This window comes from Chamaea fasciata, unplaced genomic scaffold (assembly GCF_029207755.1).
Source record: "Chamaea fasciata isolate MVZ Bird 193981 ecotype frontalis unplaced genomic scaffold, bChaFas1.0.hap1 SCAF_24, whole genome shotgun sequence".
Taxonomy (NCBI): domain Eukaryota; kingdom Metazoa; phylum Chordata; class Aves; order Passeriformes; family Sylviidae; genus Chamaea; species Chamaea fasciata.
Window position 1 is genome coordinate 826,682 of NW_027094109.1, and position 18,916 is coordinate 845,597.

The 18,916-nt window shown below is 49.5% G+C and overlaps 1 protein-coding gene across 2 annotated transcripts in view; it reads right to left on the reverse strand.

The window, feature by feature from the left end:
- The window catches only part of FLI1 (Fli-1 proto-oncogene, ETS transcription factor), a 72,309-nt gene that overhangs the window by 7,748 nt on the left and 45,645 nt on the right, over positions 1-18,916 (reverse strand). For both annotated transcript variants that reach the window (XM_066203377.1, XM_066203376.1), the window contains exons 4-5: positions 17,946-18,149; positions 11,800-11,865 (exon numbers count right to left, since the gene is read on the reverse strand). In XM_066203377.1, coding sequence (XP_066059474.1) covers positions 11,800-11,865; positions 17,946-18,149 — 270 coding nt within the window. The remainder of the gene's footprint in view (positions 1-11,799; positions 11,866-17,945; positions 18,150-18,916) is intronic.

Below are 18,916 nucleotides of genomic sequence, written 5' to 3' on the forward strand. Positions count from 1 at the left end.
CCATTCCGGATCCCTGTCCCATTAGGGATCCCTGTCCCATTCCGGATCCCTGACCCATTCTGGATCCCTGTCCCATTCTGGATCCCTGTCCCCATTAGGGATCCCTGTCCCATTCCGGATCCCTGTCCCATTAGGGATCCCTGTCCCATTCCGGATCCCTGTCCCATTCTGGATCCCTGTCCCATTCCGGATCCCTGTCCCATTAGGGATCCCTGTCCCATTCCGGATCCCTGACCCATTCTGGATCCCTGTCCCATTCCAGATCCCTGTCCCATTAGGGATCCCTGTCCCATTCCGGATCGCTGTCCCCGCTCCCGTGGGGGACTGGGCAGCCCCTTGGTGCTGTCAGGACCTTTCCCCCAGGCCCAGTCTGCAGTCCCTGCTCTAAACAAGGTTCTGTTTTCAGGGGGGCATTTTCCTGGTTGGAAAACCATCGTGTAATCCCGATGTATCCCACAGAGGCAGAGCTCTCCCGGTGACCAAAACCAGGAGAGCAGGGACAGGGTCTGGAGCAGTCCCTGCCTTTTCCCATGTCCTCCCTGCAGCCAGGCTCTGACTTCCATTGCTCCCCTGGGATATCCCTCTGAACTATTACAGCCACAGCTATCAGAGCCGCGTTTGGGGAAACGCTCTGAAAAACCCAAGTTCTGCACTGAGAAAAGCAAAACTTTCAGCAGTGTCCACCAAGTGAGATGTTAATGTACATTTTGTTTCGTTCAACCAAGAAACAGTTCTGTAACGTAACATTAATGGAAATGTCATATGATGATTCTGTCAGAAGAAAGGCAGCAATTCTTTTTCCAACAGAAAAATCCTTTTTAAAATTGGGGAAAATTTCCTTCCCAAAAAGTAATAGAACCCACTGAAAATTTTCAGTTTTCTCTGATTCTTTTTGGGGGCCAGAGCATTGACTCAAGGGAGTCAACTGCTACGAAGGAGTTGCTTGATCCAGAGTCATCACTGTGTTTTGAGTAAATAAATAGGCCATGACTTGGAGAGATGATCTGCCCCCTCCTCTTCATCTTCCTCTTCCTCTTCCCCTTCCTCCTCCTTCAGGTTTAATCCTTTGCCTCAGTTTTTTCTCTATAAATCTGGATTATGGAGCCAAGTGTGGGAATGTATAGGAGCAGCCTTGTGTTGTAGGATGAGATTCAGCCTTGAGCGTGACTTTGCCGTAATAAGAAGGGTTAAATATGATATTCAGCCATACAGGCCCTGCTATTGAAACACTGTGTGCACTCAGCTACTGCAAGTTTCCAACTCTTTCTCTCCCCCTCAAAAAAAAAAAAAAAATCCAAATGCAGGAAGCTATTTTTATTTCACAAAAATCCCTGCAACGTGAAAGAACCACACCAGCCCTCCTGGCTTCCAGGCCCAGGCTCGAAAGCTGAATGTGTTTAAAGCAAAATGGAATAGGCAGAGCCAGGAAACCCGTCCAGAGACTCAGGTTCCTGCAAAAACAGGATCATTCCCAGGACCTGACACCCAGTGGCTCGAAGAGATCCTACAGAACCCCAGCCAGACGGTGACAGGGAGAGTCTTATCTGTCATTTCAACCATTTGGATTTTACACCAAAACTTGCCATGGGATGGAAATTCAATTAGAAGACTTGGACTGGGGTTCTCTCCTGGTGTAAATCAGCAAATGGCTACAGGGAAGAGGGGGCAAATTTATCCCAGAAAGGATCAGGTCCCCATGTCTGGTTTAGACTTAAAAGGCCCCATGGAACAAGAGCCCTATGACAAATGTGTGTTCAATACAAAATGGAATTAAAGAGCAGAAAATAAATCATAGATGCTTTCAAGAACTGTCATTCTGCAGCTGTCTGGTTTATGTCCAGAAATTCCCCAGCCTGAATGCTCAGTCTATTAGGAGGAAGGTAAAGGATATTAATAATGCTTTGCACTTTCACAGCACCTTTCAACTGAGGATCTCACAGCTTTGCAAACATTCACACTCACAGCGCGCCTGGGAAGAAGGTTAAATATAATTTTATTTATTCGCAGCCATAAATGCACTTTCTGCAGGCTTTAGCTGCCTTTTCCAGATGCACTGCCTTTCCCAGAAATCAGGCTGTGTGGGGCAGGCTGCAGCACTGGTCTCTGCACCCTTTTAGCCCTGGGCTCCACTTTCTCACCCCAAACCTCCCTCAGCTTCCCCCTTGCTGCTCTCTGTGCCCGGCTCTCCAGACAGCCCCTGTCCCCTATGGAGCTGTGTCCCCTCCCAGCACCTCTGGGGCATATTTAGTCTGAACAGACTGATAGATATTGCTGGGGCCAGATGGACAGACACACAGACTCCCTTCCCAGGAAACCAGCCTGAATATCCCCAGGTGGATTCCCACACCACGATCCCAAATCCTTGTCAGTCCTTCCAGCCTGAGTGCAGCCCAGTGAGGAAGGCTTTAGGGAGTCTGTGTTTGAGATATGATGTATTAGGGAGCAAACCCTCTCTGATAAGCTTTAAAAGATTAAAAAAAATTAATAAAAAAGCCACTGGTGTTTTATAAATCTGAGAGTTTGGGACAGAGGGGAGGCAAGGGGGGGGGTTCAGTGAACAATGGGCTCACAGTGCCTGTGCTTCCTGAGCTGCAGGGAAGTGCTGACAGCCCCTCCATCCTGCTCCCTCCGGAGGAGCTTTCTCAGTCAGGCCTGAGTCAGGCACCACTTTGTGCTACCAGCCCTGACGAGGCTTTCCAGGAGAGCAACGAGCCTTGGGCCTGGAATATCCACATCTCTTAGGCCTTTGTTTTTCTAGGATGGATACAGTGGGGGTGGGTCATTTATGGACTAAATACTTTACGGGCACCATGGGGGAATTTTATTTGGAATGCCACCCATGCTGGCACTACAGGCAAGACTGGGAAAGAATGGAGAGCCCATGAATTTCTGGAGCTGGTACCTTCAAGAAAATTCGGCAGCTGGAGGGTGGGAAGGGGCTTGTCCTAAGCCATGGAGACTGAGTCAGGAAGGGAGGAGGCAGACCCAGATGTCCTGGGGGATCCAGACTTGTGATGTGGCTAAGTGGTCACTTGGTGTCTGTTTTGTGGCAACCACTTTATAGGGAAAGAGGGAAAGGAGGGTCAGGTACTTGGAGAATCCTGTGGATCTCCTAGCCCACTTCAGATTTGAAACCTTCTCCTTCCTCTTCTCCTGATTTGCTTCACTGAAATCTCCAAGGCCAAGTCCTGCCTGGAAACACCTGTGCTCCCAGTCCAGGTGAGACAGGTCATCCCAGAACAGTTCCTCCTGCATTCCAGGTTTGGGCCATGGGCTCTTCATGCAGAACACAGACTAGGTTTAGCAAGGAGTCCTTCTGCTTCAGGAGGAAGAAAGGACCCTGGCCTGGTGACTGGAATTTAAATTAGCTCCCCTAAATGTGGAAAGCAGACCCAGGTGTCCTGGGGGATGCAGACCTGTGATTAATCCAAGTGGTCCCTTGGGGTCTATTTTGTGGCAGCCACTTTATGGGGAGAGAGGGAGAGGAGGGCACAGGACCCCAGGGCCTTTCCTGCCCAGGTGAGGCTGTGAGTGGTGGCACTTCCCCGGTGCCTTGGCAAAGTCCCAACGTGGGAACAAACCCCAAACCCCTCTTCTACTGCAAGCCAAGCACGTCAGTGAGGTCTGCTCAGGTCTGTGTGTCCAGCCCTCATGCTGCCTCCTTCCTCCTCCTGGAGATCCCATCGAGGAGCTGGGGTGGTGTTCAAAGCCAGCTGGAGACCAGAAACCCAGACTGTGGCTTTCTGCAGGGACCAGGGAGTCAAAACCACCACCTCCTCCTCCTTAAACGGACTGGTTTAAATGGTAGGAGCAAACATTTAAGCAGTGGAGCCCATAAGGTCCCTCCCTGGCTCCATGGACATGTTCTGAGTGCTCCACGCACACAGGACACCTCCTCCACACACAGAGGACACTTCTGACTGCCCCCCACAGCCACAGGACAGTTCTGACTGCCCCCCACACAATGCAAACCCCCCAGGGTCAGCAGAGAGGAGCTCCAGCTCCTCTCAGCACAAAGCTCTGAAGGCTCTGGGCTCCACCTGTCTGTAGCTGTGGGCAGGGATGGTGGGACAGGGACTGGAGCAGGGCACGGTCTGAGGACTCCTGTGGCCTTTTCCCATGACTCTGCCAACCTCCCATCACATTCACCCAGGTCCAGGGACACGAGTGTCACAACTGAGCACACTGAGGCCTTAAAACCCCACAGCATCACTGGTGCTGCCACTTCCTGAGTTGCTTTTCAACTTACTATCTCTGCTAATTAAAACAATTAATTAACACACATGCCACATGTCGTGCTCTTTGTCATTTCTGGCCTGTGTTACTGTGACTGTTCCCACTGTTACATGAGACTTCTCAGTCCTTCAGCAACAAACTCTTTCTTTTCTCCTTCAGGACACAATGTGCTGTTCCTTGAGCTAAGGAACCACCACCCCAGGGGTCAGAGGCGGGAATCAGTAATTCGGAGTCTCTTCACTAAGAGGAAGCAACTCAGTGAGTGCAGAATGATTTCAAAATCCCTTCTATTTTACATTATCAGGCTATTTGATCATTTCACAATTGAAAAATATTATCCGGCTATCTTTTGCGTCCACCTGGGTGCACTGTGGGACTCGATGATCTCAGAGGCCTTTCCAACCTGAGTGGTTCTGTGGTTCTCTGATGTCTACATTGCTGTTAACCTGTTTCACAGATCCCGAATCCAGGCCTGGAACAACAGTGGGTTTTGACCTGAGATCAACTCTAACCAAGTGAGAAGGGACTGACTGCTGGATTTAGGGGAGAAATCTGCTGCAGAGATGGATGTAAAGAACAGATTTAGCTTGGGGAGTGTCTGAAAGTAGCTGAGAGCCTGGTTATGAATTGCTGCCTTTATAGAAGTACAGATCAGAGGGATCAAACATTTCTGGCTGAACTCCTGTTCTAAATCAGTGATGGATTAAAGCCCTGTGGCTGAAGCCCACTTATTTCCAGAGTCAGACACAATCTGGATGGTGTAGGAATAGAACTAGGATTCAGTATTCCTGTCTCTGGAAGTGTCCAAGGCCTGGTTGGACAGGGCTTGGAGCAACCTGGGCTAGTGGAAGGTGTCCCTGCCCATGGCAGGGGTGGAACTGGATGGGCTTTAAGGTCCTTCCAACTCAACCAATCGTGGGACTCTGTGATTTCCAGAGAGGATTTCCTGAGCAGGTCCAGGCAGGGCACGCTCAGGACAGGTCACTCTGTTTGAGCCCTGTCCCTGGTCAGAGCTGGGGTGCAGGGAAGGGGCTCCCACAGGGCAGCTGAGAGCCCCAGCTCTGCTCCCCGCTCAGGCTCGGAGTCACTCCCTGCAGCTCCGAGCCAGAGGCGACAGCCCCCAGTGGTGCCTGTGGCTGGAAAAACATCCCCGAGCCACGCAGCGCTGCCACTTCCTGAGCCACGTCTGCCTCACCCCATGCAAGCCTCACAAAGACACTTTATGAAGAAAAGGAGGAAGTAATGAGAAGATTTTTTTTTTCCCCCTGTTGTTGCTTTTTTTAATATCAGCAGCAGAAATCCCAATGCACAGTGCACAGAGACTGAAGAATGTGTCCTGAGAATCCCTCCCAGAGCCAGCTTGGAAAAGCAGATGCTCTCCAGCCAGCAGAGATGTTCCTGAGCTACGCAGCGCTGCAGGCACAGCCAAGGCACAGCTGCACATCCTCTGCACACCTACAGAACCACCCGAAACACACCCAGCAGTGGGCAGGAATGTGCTCACAGCCCTGCGTGGATTTTACCCCCGGCACAGGGTGTAAAACCAAACCATTCACAGGCCTGGAAGCTGCTTTTGTTGAAAAACACACAAATGCAGAAGTAAAAACACCCCAAACCTCAAATCCGTGGAGAAAAAGGCCACGCACACATGAGAGAAAAGGGAAGACACACATGCACAGCCATGGCAGTTTTACAGCTTTTAAGTCATCATCAGGAAACAAATTAACTCTTGTTTTAGGAAACAGCCCAAGCACTTCCAAGACTTTGGGAGGGAGGGCCTGGCACCCCAGCAGAAGTGTGACCGTCCCCCAGCGCAAAAACACTCCTTGCACTGCACCCCAGGCAAAACAATAATGGCTCTTTTGCTGGGGGAAAAGGAAGGATAATGGTTACTTAGAAAGTGCTCCAGACAAGCTGTCAGGTTGAATTCAGAGAACTGGAGTCTACTCTGGGACAGCGCTGGCTCGGGGTGATCCCTTGTGAGTTGGGTTTCCTGCCTGCTACAGCTTAAAGACAACGATTCTTTGTTTCCAGTTTTTCTGGTGAAAAAACACACGCCTGCCTCCGAAGAGGGTCAGGGAGAAAGCAGACAAAACACTAACTCTGGAATTTCAAAGGAAAACAATTAAAAAAAAGAGAAAGTATAAAAAGCAAAATCCGAGCGCGCTGGCTACTGTCTCCCCTGAACTCATAAATCCCTGCTTGGCCACACAGCCAAAATGAAAGGAGACCTAAAAAGCCTCCCCTTTTTCTGCTGCCGAGCTAAAAATGGGATATTTCATCACCAGGCACACAAAGATCATCGTGAAATGTTTTAGCAAGTACAGACAATTAGGAGGGCACAAAGCTGCAGCTGCTTTTCCTCTGCCACAACTGAAGCTGGAGAGTTTAAAACCTTTGCTGTGAAGAGGGGCCCGCACTGACACACTCAGAGGAGAGTTTATTGAATGTGGTCAATATTTTTCATTGCAACCTTTTAGATCTGAGAAATGGCCTTTCCAGGAGAAGGGTTTTATGCAGGAATTTGAGAGTGTTTTCCTGTGGGGACTGTGCTTATGCAACCACATTCCCTGCGGTCTCTGCCCCTCTCCCCAGTCCCCCAAAATCTGAACCCATTGCCCCAAATTGTCACTCAATTTGACAAGTGGGAGAAAAGAGTTTTGAGTAGTTCCTACCAGTTTAAAGGGAACAGAGGTTGCAGCCCTGATGGTGAGAAAAGCAGCTGCACAGACTCATATTTTGTGAGGTACCAGGGGAATTGGAGTGAGAGAAATTTTAATTGATGCTCCAACACCAGGAAACTCTTTCTTAGGGCCTCACCAGGAACATTGGTACAAAGCCCCAGGAAATCACCCTGGATTTCAGAGTTCACTGGTTTATTTATCTTCTTAAATTTGCCAACAGCCCCACCAAAGGCACAAACACACACCTTGTACACAAACATCCTCATTGTTCACACAAGGACTTCTATAATGTGAACATAAACGTGGGACAGCCACAGAATAAACCCTTAAAATTCCCCCCCTCCATCCCTGTTCATGCATTCACATAGAGATTTCTGCCCTCTTTGAAAGGTTCCACATTCCTTTTTCTTGTGCTCTGCTTGAGTTTGGGTTGGATTTCTGGGACTTTGGGCTGGTTTGTCACTGTTCTCAACCAAATCTGGAAGGCTCAAGAAGGAGCCTATCCGTCTCTGCAACTCCCTGACAAGAGCCAGATGGGGGTTGGGATTTCTCCCAGGAGCAACTACAGGACAAGAGGAAACTCAGGCTGTGCCAGGGGAGGCTCAGGTTGGAATTTCTTCATGGAAAGGGCTGTTAAACACTGGCAGGGGCTGCCCAGGGAACTTTGGAGTCCTCATCCCTGGAGGTGTCCAAGGAACACCTGGAGGTGGCACTCAGTGCTCTGGGCTGGGTGACAAGCTGGGGTTTGGTCACAGGTTGGACTCGATGGTCTGGGAGGGCTTTTCCAGTTTAAAAGATTCTGGGATTCTGTTGCCTCGGGCTGAGCCTGACCTGTGCTGAATGCAGCTTTTGAACCAAGATCCTGGATGACCTGGAGACAAACAGCCCCAGGAACCCCTCTGGTTAATTCTCACCTGTGATGCTGAGCCTTCCTTCACACCCTCCGCCACCTCCCTGCACAAACACCACTTCCCTGGGAGCAGCATGTATTGGAAAGCATCACACATCCCAGCCCAGGCATTCCCACAGGTTGCATGGACACAGGAAACTTCACACATCCGCACACCAGGATCCTGCCATTGGGAGCCCCCAGCCCTGCCCGGGGTTTCAGCTCCCGCACAGCATTTCGCTCGTGTATTAAACACATGAATTACACAGACCCCGACACACTAAAAACATTAAAATTGTGCTGGAGAGAGGCCAGAGAGCTCAGAGTCCTTTGGGGACATGGCCCTTTGGCCTCCCAATGTTGTTGTATGTGAACACTCTATCCATTTCCCTATGGAAACCTGCTCAGCTGACACCATTCTGCAGGAGAGCAGTTTAAGGTCTCCCTGGACCGGGGCAGATCTGTGGGCTCAGATTCCTGTCCCTCTCTCCAGTAACCATAGCAGATCACTCATTGCTCCAAACAGTCCCAGAAAATGACCCAGACCCTCTCTGCAGTGGGAGGGGGACACAGCTCTTTCCATTCAGCCATGAGAGCAGCGTCGTTTCATTTCCCAGAAAATTGCTCTCCAGCCAAAAAATACTGGTGATTTTTATTAGAACAATTTACTCTTCAGAGGCAGCTGAAGACAATTTGTCCCAGTGACGCTCAGTCCCATCCTTTGGAGAGCTGCTGAGGCTGGGAAGGGGCAAAGCTGAGGCAGCAGCAGTCCTTGGAACAGGACAAGGGTTCTACCTGTCCGCTGTGAGAACACTCAGCTGCTCCAGCTGTGGGACTTACAGCATCTGCTGTAAAGATTCCTAAGATTTCTGCTGCAGAGATCTGCACTTCAGCTCCCCTAAAGCAGAGCTGCAGCTCCTTCTGTTTGCAGAGCTGGCACTGCAGGGAGTGAAAGGCCTGAAAACAGAAGGGGAAAAGGGAGTCAAGTCTGCAGCTGCAGCCAGGGCAGCTCTGCCTGCAGAGCCAGGGCACCAAACCCAGCCCTGGGACGGCCCTAGGACAGAGCCCAGGCTCCCTGTGCTCCTGGGGGAGGGAGCAGAGCCATGTGCTGCATCTGGAACATCTGCAGCTGTCTGGGCTGCAGCTGCACTTTTTTTGTTTCACGTGTGGGTTCTTTTTTTCCAGCCGTGGACAGAACATGTTGTGTAAAGCACAGTGTAAATGTATGCAAAGGGCTCCTGCTTCTCTCCTGGAATCTGCACAAGCAGGTTATTTGCACTAGTTATGTAGAGAAATTACAGGAGGAGTGAAGAAAATGGTATTTTTTTTTGCTATCTTTGGCAGGTTTGGTACTATTTCATCACCTGCTTTTGAATCCTCAAGGGAAAGTGGTTACAAAAACCCGTCTGTTTTTATTCACAGGACTAGAGAGAAGAAATATTTACAGGATTGGTAGATTCCAGATGCATTGACATGAAGAAAAATGTTTAATCTTTTCAGAAGTTAAACAATTCTAAAAAACCCCATAATTTTAACCTGAAATTCCTTTTCCAAACGAATATCATCTTTTGGAGTGAGAATATCATCTTGAAGTGAGCCCATTAAAAAGGAAACAAGGAAAATCCTGTTTCCTAAAAAAAACCAAACCAAAACAAAAACAAACAAACCCCCCCCCCAGACTGAGGAATTCCAAGTCCAGTTTTATGAGCATCACGAGTTTCTGCTGTGCTATTGGATGAGCCACTTCATTCTGCTCCCCCAGTTCCTTATCTGCCAGCCTGTCGTGTTCTCCTGTCTCTTTTCCTGACATCTTATCTCAGCAGTAACCTCAGCCAGCTGCAGTGGGTTGGAGTGGGGCAGTTTATGCTACACCAACATCCAATGTGGAAGGAATGATGGAATTTATGCCTTATGGGAAGAAATGGGGGAGGAATAGATGGGATTTCAACATTTCTACGTAGTTCTTAATTTTTATTTGCCTCTCCCCTGAGTGTGCTTGGTGCTTTATTGACACATGATGAAAGTTCCATGTGAAGCTGAGGGCTCCACGCTGACAGCAGTGAACCCAGAGCTCCGTCAGCTGCACTACAGAGACACTCTTGAGGCCACTAAAAATGCAGGGGGAGGGACACTTTCCCCTCAAATTTCCTTCAGCCTGAGCGACTCAAGGCCCAAGTCACAAAGGGTTTAAAAATTCAGAGGAGTGCAGTTCTACACAGAGACTTTCTCTTTAAGGGGAAAAAAAAAAAAAAATCTGACTTTTCTTGGCTTTATTTTTAGCAACTGCCTGGCCTGAGGCAAAATGAGCAGAGGTTTGGGTGTAAGGGGAAACTGTGAAGTAGCACATGTCCCTACTTTATTCACTCAGGAGCAATCCCAGCTCGGATGAACTTTAACTAGATGATTGTTAATGCCAAAGCAGCAGTCAGAGCAAAGCCTGAGGGGCTCTGTCCCTGTACCGCCCCTGTTTTATCAACTGATGCTGCCTCAGAGGAGAGAACAGTATGCTAGGGAGCTCAGGTGGGCATTTACACGCTGGACAAAAGGAGCTGCTGGAGGAAGCAGCCCTGATCTCATGTCCAGGTCCGAGGCAGATGTTGGGGGTGAAATGCAAGGAGAAAGGAGGGCTCTGAGGGCAGCACAGAAAGGAGGCAGTCAGACCCTCCCTGCAGGAGCTGGTTAAATGTGGGGTCTGTTTGCTGCAGCCCTTCAGTGGAATGGAAGGTTTTGTCTCTCCACTGCCTTTCCCCACTGTTCTTTTAAATCTAAACTTGTGGCTCATCCATGAAGCCACGTTCTCCTCAAGAGCAGAGAGGTGTTTGTACCTCACAGTTCACGTGTGACAGTGAGGGGACTGGCATGGGGACAGACTGGCTCCAGTCTGGAGTGGAGGAGATGGTGAGCAGAAGATTTCTCTGGCTCCAGTCTTATGGGCAGGAGATTTCACCCCTTCCCAGAAACTTCTCAAATGAGGAGCTGAACAGAGCACAGGGAACAAAGCCAATGTTCCTGCAGTAGCAAAAGGGAAAACAAAACCCCAGTTAAGGCTCCTGTCCCTCCACACCGAGTTACGGACTCTACACAGGAGTTACAGAGCACAGAGCAGATTTTTGCTCTTTATCACCCTACTTGGCCTTTGTCAATTAACTGCTCTATGTAGGTAAGGGATGTGCTTCAGCCTGTCCCTGCCCAGGGCCATACACTGGAACCAGATGATCCTTAAGGTCCCTTCCACCCCAAACCATTCTGGGATTCCGTGATCACACTCATCACACCAATGCTCACTTTATCATGACTGCAAGTCCAGTTTGTCAATACAAATCAGAACAAGGAGCAGGGCTGGAGTTGCAGAGGAAAACCTGAAACACCTGACTGAAGGACACACAAACAACTCCAAAGCCTGAAGGAGCCTCAAGAGGGTTATTAACTTTTAAACTTCAAGGTTTCTAAGCTATAGCTACATGGTCAGAATTTCTACTAGATTTAAAAAGAAAAAAAATTGAAACAAAAAAGAAAAACAAGCTATTCCAAAAGGAAAATGTAAAAAATATACATTTGGTTTTCCTTGCTGGCTGAAATGAGCTGCAGATCCATGGATGGGTTTGGAACACCTGAGTAGCCTTTACAATAGGGAAATTTATTGTGAGAAGATTTTATCCTTTCAGCTGTGAACATGGAGAGAAACAGTGTCTCAGGCCTTCCTGTCTGTGTGAGATTCCAAACTGTTCACATCAGGAACAGAAAATGTGCCACCAGTTCACCAGCTCAGCAAAACACAATGTGACAGTGACACATTTGATGTCATGGCGCTGGCTGGACAAGCAGAGATGGCATTTCCAGCCTGGGTGGAGCTGCACAAGGGAGAATTATTCCTTTTAAACTGTGCTATGAATGCAGAGTGGAGCAGAACATCGTCATGCCAAGGATATTATTAACAAGGTCTACTTTTAACCCAGTCAAACCCAGGACATTTATGTACAAAACACTGACCTTCTTTGGTGGCAAGACGTGAGGAATCTGTGTGGGATGGAGTGTTGTAGACCAGCAGTGAGCTACCTGCAAGGCAAGGAAAAGGAGTTAGGACAGTCTGTGCACACTGCCATGGGGAACCATGAAGGCAGGTAGGAAATGGTAATGGCATGAAAAAAAAACCCCTAATTTTGCTGCTAATTAGGCACACATTTTGTGTGAAATTAATCTAAAAGCTTGGTAGCTGCAGGTCACACGGGCTGCTGTTTCTTCACTTGCAAAAAATAAAGATATCTGTCTCCTTCACCGAGTGTCTTGAGTCCCCCATTGAGAACTGATCTTAAAGGGTGAGGTTGTACAGGTACAGAATCTATCCCAGCACAGTCTCCAGAAACGCCTGTGGCACAGGCTGTGTGACATGATAAGGAAGAAGCTTTTCGCTCTCTGTCCGTGATAGAGAAATTTCCTGTTTGAGGAACAGGCAGGAGAAAAGAAAGAAAAGACACAAATTGCACTGTCAGGACCTGGCCATTTTTAGAGTGTCACATGCTTGGTCTGGGGCCGGCAGCTGCACAGCTCTCCCTGGGATTCCAGCATCTCCCGTGCTCTGGGGAATTTGGGTACAGCTCTCTTGGTTCAGAGAGACAAGAGAGACTCTCTTGGTTTCCATCCAGCCCCACGTGACACAAAGTGCAGCACAAAAAGGACCCGTTGGAAGGGTCTCTGTGGGGGAAATGTTCCTTTCTAAGCATTTCCCTCTGGTTCTCCTGCAAACTCTCCTAGAAATGGAGGAGGAAATCCTGGGAGTTCAGGGAAGCCAGCATGAAATACACATTTCATGGCTGTCTGGTTAAATGTGCTCACGCCATCCCCTGGGCTGACCTTCGCTGCAGCTCCTTGGAGCAGCTTGTGCAGGGTCAGTGACAGCCCTGTCAAAGCAGAGGGTCCTGTCTGTCCTACTGGTGTGGCTGGAGCAGCAGCAATCCTGCCCCGAGAGTGCTTTTACAGCTCTCCAGATCCCCTCGATGAATGGGATCCTGCCCCTGAGCATCCCCAGGCCCCTCAGCAGGGCAGGAACACCTCTCCGCAGGTATTACAGCACCAGCTGAGCAGGATCTCGTGGCTGAGCCCTGCAGTCCCACCTTCCTCTGGTGCACATGATCCCAAATGACCTCAGCCGCCCCTCAGAGAACCAGTGTCTCTCTTTCCTGTGGGAGCTGAGGTTTAGGCAGTTCTCTGCCAGATTTGAGAGCCATCGCAGGTGCTGGGTCCTGCTGGCCCTCTGGCCTCTGCTGCGGTGGATTTCTGTCCTTCCCCAAACACAAGCAAAGCCAGAGACTGCACGGGCCAGCAAGGACACAGAGGCAGGAGGTGCTGGAAAACAAAGCTGCTCCCAGGGAGGGGAGGATGGATGGTACCAGGTGCTGCAAGTCAGGGGATGTTTCCAAAGTCCAGGATGGATGGTGAACGAGGAGGTAAAGAGTTCAGAGGGATCCCAAGGGCACCCTGGTTCTGAAAGCTGCCAACAGCCCAAGGGATTGGCTGAAATATTTAGAGAGATTGGCTGCGGGAGGAATTGAAACAACTCTGTCCACCTAACTCATGTTTTCATCAGATGGTTTCTGGCTTTGGCATTTCTTTCTTGAATATCTGTGCGGAAACTCCTGTCCACCGCTCTCTCCTTTAAGGTAATTTAAAGCAATCCTGGGTGCAACGCCCACCCCAGCTTCACCCTTGCCAGACAGGGAAGTGTTGGGGAATTCAGAAACGTGGTTTTCTATGACTAAATGGGCTGCAAATGAATGGCTGGGGCGGTGGGGGTGGGGTGATGAATAGCACTGAGCTAGCAGGGTCAACCTATAGCTACTTTAGGCTAAAAAATGCAGCCCAAGCCACTGGAAAGGACCGGCGCCTCCCCCGGTTTAATTGCTCAAAGTTCTCACCTTTGCCCGGCAGTCTGAGGTTTCTGGTGGGAACACCACAGAGAGGGAAATGTGTTTCCTATTAAGGATTTCAATGGAGGAGGGAAAGGGAGAAAGGCAGAGACCCAGATCAGGACAGAGGAAAGCAGACAGACAGACAGACGCAAGCCAGGCTGCTCCTCCCTCTCTCCTTCGGGGGCAGAGCTTTGGCTGTGATGAATTTTCATTTTTGTTCCTATTCCCCCTCCCTGGGTCAGCGACACCCTGGATGGATCAGCTCTCTCTGGTATGGTTAATGCAGTGAGGGCTGCTCTCCCATAATTAATGTTTAAACATGTTATCTTATGGCACCCCCCACCCTTCCCTTTCTTTTATTTCCCTTGCATTCATTACAAAAAGATGGAGATGGACTGGAAACCAGGAGAGGTTTTATTTTCCCCATAAAACCCTTCCCTCTCACAAGACAGCTCATCCTTCAGAGAGGCAGGAACATCTTGGTTCCACAGTCTCAGGGTGTATTTAATTTGAAATCTCTTTCACCCTCACCTTCCCCAGGCCCTGTGGCCCTCCCTGCATGGCTCCTGCTGGGAATCCAGGTCCTGCTGCACTTGGCAGGATGGTTTTGTTGGGCATTAACACATGGCTCAAAACCACTGAGCAGTTTTCTGCTTCTCACCACAGCCTCATTCTTTCCCCTGCAGGCTCTTCTCCTTTGTGCACACCCCACACCCTGGCCCCACCACCAGGGATGGAAAGGATGGAGGAGGCAGCTCAGCTTCTTTTGATCTTCATCCCAAACACAGCATGGATGGGTCCAAAACTCCCTTCCCGCTGCCCAACAGCTGCCTGGAGAGGATTCACCAGGCAAAATGTGCTTGAGAAAGCTCAGTCTGGAGCCCCAAGGTGTGCGGGGATGGACAAAAAGAAGGCGAATCAAAGCATGGCTTCACGGTTTTTGAGAGGGTACTAAAAGAAACGTGCAACGAAAGGTGATTGTTTGAGGAGGTGGATGGAGGGTTCCCTGAAAAAGCCACTGGGGTGTTTTGGGAGGCTCCAAAGGACAGACAGCGCTGCAGGACTGGGCTCTGCACCCTGAAATCTCCTGAGGATCAGAGACGCCAGAAATCCTGGCAGCTTCAATGGCTTGTGGCAGCAGGAAACAACTGCACCATTCTGATCCAGGCCTAAGCCAAAGACTGAAGGTGCTGTGGGATGAGTTTGGGTTACTCTCAACTGCCTTACACAGCTTGAACCTTCCATTGCTAAAACTGAGACTGAGCTTTTGTTGAGGTCATGCAGATGTTGTTGGTTTATTTTTAAGTCTGGACTCAGATATGCCAAAATAATGTATTTCATGGGCAGCTTTAAGGATGTTTTCACCCTGATCAGGAGTGTAAAATGTTGAAAACCTTTTGGGAAAGCTCATTGTCAGGGGGTCTCCTTGTCGGGCGAGCAAACAGCTCAGAAAGTTCTGATCAGCTTTGTTTCTTGGAAAACAAACCCCAAAGTTGAGGATTCATCACATATCCAGCTTAACATCCCGAGAGCACAAACACCTTTAGAGAGCCTGGGCAGAGGCAATCCAGCCTGTAGGTCTGCAATTCCCCCAAATCCTCCTGTGCTTGTGGCCATCACCTATTCCCTACCCTAAGCAGGAGCAGAGCTGAATGTCTGTGGGACAAACACCCCTCCAAAAGGGGAAAACTCGTGAAAACAAAAGCCCACGTCCCCATGGCTCTGAGCTCCAGGCTCGGCACTGAACATCCGCTGGAAGCTGGTCTGGAAAAGCCATCAGCTCCTCTGGAAGGCGTCACTCCATGAGGGAAACACCCAGCCCGCCCCAGAGCAGCCTGTCCTTGGGCTGGGAACAGCTGCAGGGAGGAGGAATGCTCTGCCCCGCTCCAGCAGACAGGAGCTGCTCTAATGAGCACGGCACTCGCAGCACGTCTGGGGCTCAGCACATACAGATCCATCATCCTAAAGCTGGGGATGGACTGGGATTGAATTCCCTGTGAAAAAGGAGTGAGTAATCTGCCTGAATCCAGCAAAGTTCCTTGGGTTTTGCGCTGGCTTAATAGCACAGAAATCACTGCGGGCACTGCCCTGGCAGGACAGGATATTTGGATGGTCATTATTGCAGCAGCACTTAAATATTGCGGCTGCACCAGCGCTCCAGTGCTCGGCTCTGGAGGTGTGAGGCACAGGCCCTGCTCCACAGGTCCACCATTCCAATGGAGGGGCCCAGTGAGAAGGCAGGATGGCTGGTGCCACCCTACAGAGAGCAAAACCTCCTAATTTCAGGTATTTAAAGGCAAGCTGTGGCTCAGGGACTGCTGTCCTGAATGTCAGCGTGCCTTGGTGCTTCCTTGCTGGACATGGAGAGAAACGTGACCAGACTTCAGTATCCAGGGGTAGGTGGGATCAAGCAGGAAGTTGCTTCTGAGCAAATGGGCAGCAGCAGATGGTAAATGCGGCCACTGAACCCAGTTTTTCAGGCTCATGCCATGAGATCAACAATGCAGTTCCCCTGATACTGTCTTTGAACAGCCCAAACAACGGGACACAAACACGGGATGATCCTGAGATGTCACCTAGAGAACTCCACTCCTCTGCCACGCTTTCCAAATATGTGCTTTGAAGCCATACAACTCCATCTCTCTGTCAATTCTCAAGCCTTATCAATAATAAGATTCAAGTGTTGCACTTGTGTGTTTATCTTGTGGGAATTTAGAAGCCTTTCCGGTTACAAAGTGCCTGATTTCCCCAGCCCCAGTCAGCAGGTTTGGCCAAAGCACTGCTGGCTGCACAAAACTGCCTTCCCATTTCCCAGGAAAGTATTTAATTCCACAGGCAAACCTTCAAAAGCTTCCTGTGGACCAGCAGCTCTTTGCTGATGGAACAGAATTAAATTTGCCAATGATTTTGGATGGGAAATTATTTTATTGTCCAGTCATGAGGGACAGAAACTGTTCAAATCCAACAGTTTGGTTTTTTTGTTGTGAATCATTTCCTTGGCTCGACTTCTCAAGAAAAATAAAAAAAGGTGGGGCTTCCAGGGGCACCCATCTGTGATCTAACTCCTGTGCCACTGGAATCTGTGAAACTCGCACTGATTTTAGGCAGAGAGAGATCAACTTTGAAGAAACACCCTAAATTCTGTATCTTTGCTTCTCTGGCCAGTGTAGACATCTTCAGCTGCCTTTTCATCACAATTGGATTTTCTAGTGGAGAAAATACACTTTTTACTTTCCCTCCCTCCTCTTCGACCTTGATTTATGGCACCTTCTGATTTTTGAGTGCTTAAATAATGATACTCCTATGAAAGCTGTTTCACTTGGAAAAACAGCAGAGCACGTGGGGCCCAGCTTCAGTTCTCTGGCTCATCACAGCCCCATTACCCTTAGCACACCTTTGCGAGGAAAGAAAATGCATTTAGCTCCATTTGTAGGTGAAGAGGAGACATTTGGATGCCGTGGATGTGATCATGATTGCACAGAAGTCCTGGAAAAACTGAAATCTGAGACTTCCAGCATCAAGTGCGTGTGCCATCCCTAAGATGATCATTCCTGTTTGGGTGCTGGGATAATGCTTTTCCAGACTGCTCACAGCTCCTGGGTTTGGGGCTTAATAGAGCGAAAAGGGGAATTGGATCCATCCCATTCTCAAGTGTGGGACAGAAAGGAGCAATAAAGAGCTTCCACAGCCTTTTTCTCAGAGTCCTGGGTCATTTGCACAATATCTGCTCCAGAACGTTTATATATGAGGAATCACTCTTGGGTTTTCAACTCTCCAAGAAACCTGGGCCTGCGGGAACACAGGAAATCTTCAGCCCTGGCCAGCTGTGGGTCCTGTTTATGGGGAGGGCACAGCCCTTTTAACTGTAAAGCTATGAAATCATTTGCCTGAGACAAATCAGTTAATGTCAGGTTTAATCTCCACGGCAAATATGTTTTTTTTTTTTATCACACAGCCACAGATGTTGTTATCTGTAAGATTTATCTAATCTCCTTCAGAGCCCTGCTCAGTTCTTCACCTCCCTGATAGTACCAGTAGCTCCATCTGCGTTCATCTGAACTTTCCTACACCATTTTTAGTCCTCGTTTCCCTGCTTGTTCTCTCTGCCTGCCTTTCTCTGTTCATTTCCCTCCCCCTTGCTGCAGGAAGAGCCCTGGGAGTTCCACACCCGGGGCACTTTTTCCCAGCAGTTGTCAGGATGGGGCTGGGATTGGCCAGGGCAATACTCACTTTCCCTGAGGTAACTGAGGTGAGACAGCAGAATTTCTGTGTTGTAGGGGGAGATGGTGCGCAGGAAGTCCTCCTTGTTCATTTTGCAGAGCTCTTTGCCATCCATGTTCTGGAAGATGGTGGTGTCGATCTCCATCAAGCCGTACTCCTTGATAGCCCACTCCAGCCACTGGCGCACGTGCTCCTGCGTCCAGAGGGTGGGATCTGGCAGGAGAGAAGAGAGGATGGGCACACACACACCTCCAGACTCCCTGCAGCCCTGGCAGAGCATTCGCCATTGTTTCCACGAGCAGATATATTGAATTTACTGATCCCGCTTTGCCAGGGTGAACAAGCACCGTGCTGGAACAGGGCTCGGGATGGATAATCTGGCCTGGTCAGTTCTGGCTGTCCCCCACCTGGCCAAACCTCCCTCCTCTGCCTGGGAACAACACTGGTGACATTTGACTCTTCTCTGTCTGGAAAAATCTTCCCCAAGGAAGCTGATCCTTTTGAGAGGGAGTTCCTGTCCCAGCTGTGGCTCTGCAAGGCTGTGCAGTGACATCAGCGCTGTGCCACCATGGGCACTGGGGAGCCCCACAGCTGGCACGAGAAACCCGGAGCATGGGGGTGTTCGTGGGCAGCAAAGGGACTCAGAAAATAAAGTGAAATATAATAAAATAAAAATAAAGAATAAAAATAAAGACTGAAATGAAATGAAGTGAAATGGTCTTGCTAAAACAGAGCAGGTTGCCCTGAGTGTGGGTCAGTTATTCACCCCGGGGCAGGAACACAATTCTACCTCCACTCTCCCTGTAAAGCCACCCCGCTCTGCACGGGCAGGGTGGATTTTGTGCTGTCTGGGCATCCCTGGCTGTCAGCAGAGCTCCAGCTGTGGCATCTTTATTGCTGCTGCTGACGCAAGAGACGCTCTGAGCCTGGCTGGAGCTCAGGCCCCGTGGAGATGAGTGGCTGCATCAGTGGTTAAAAAA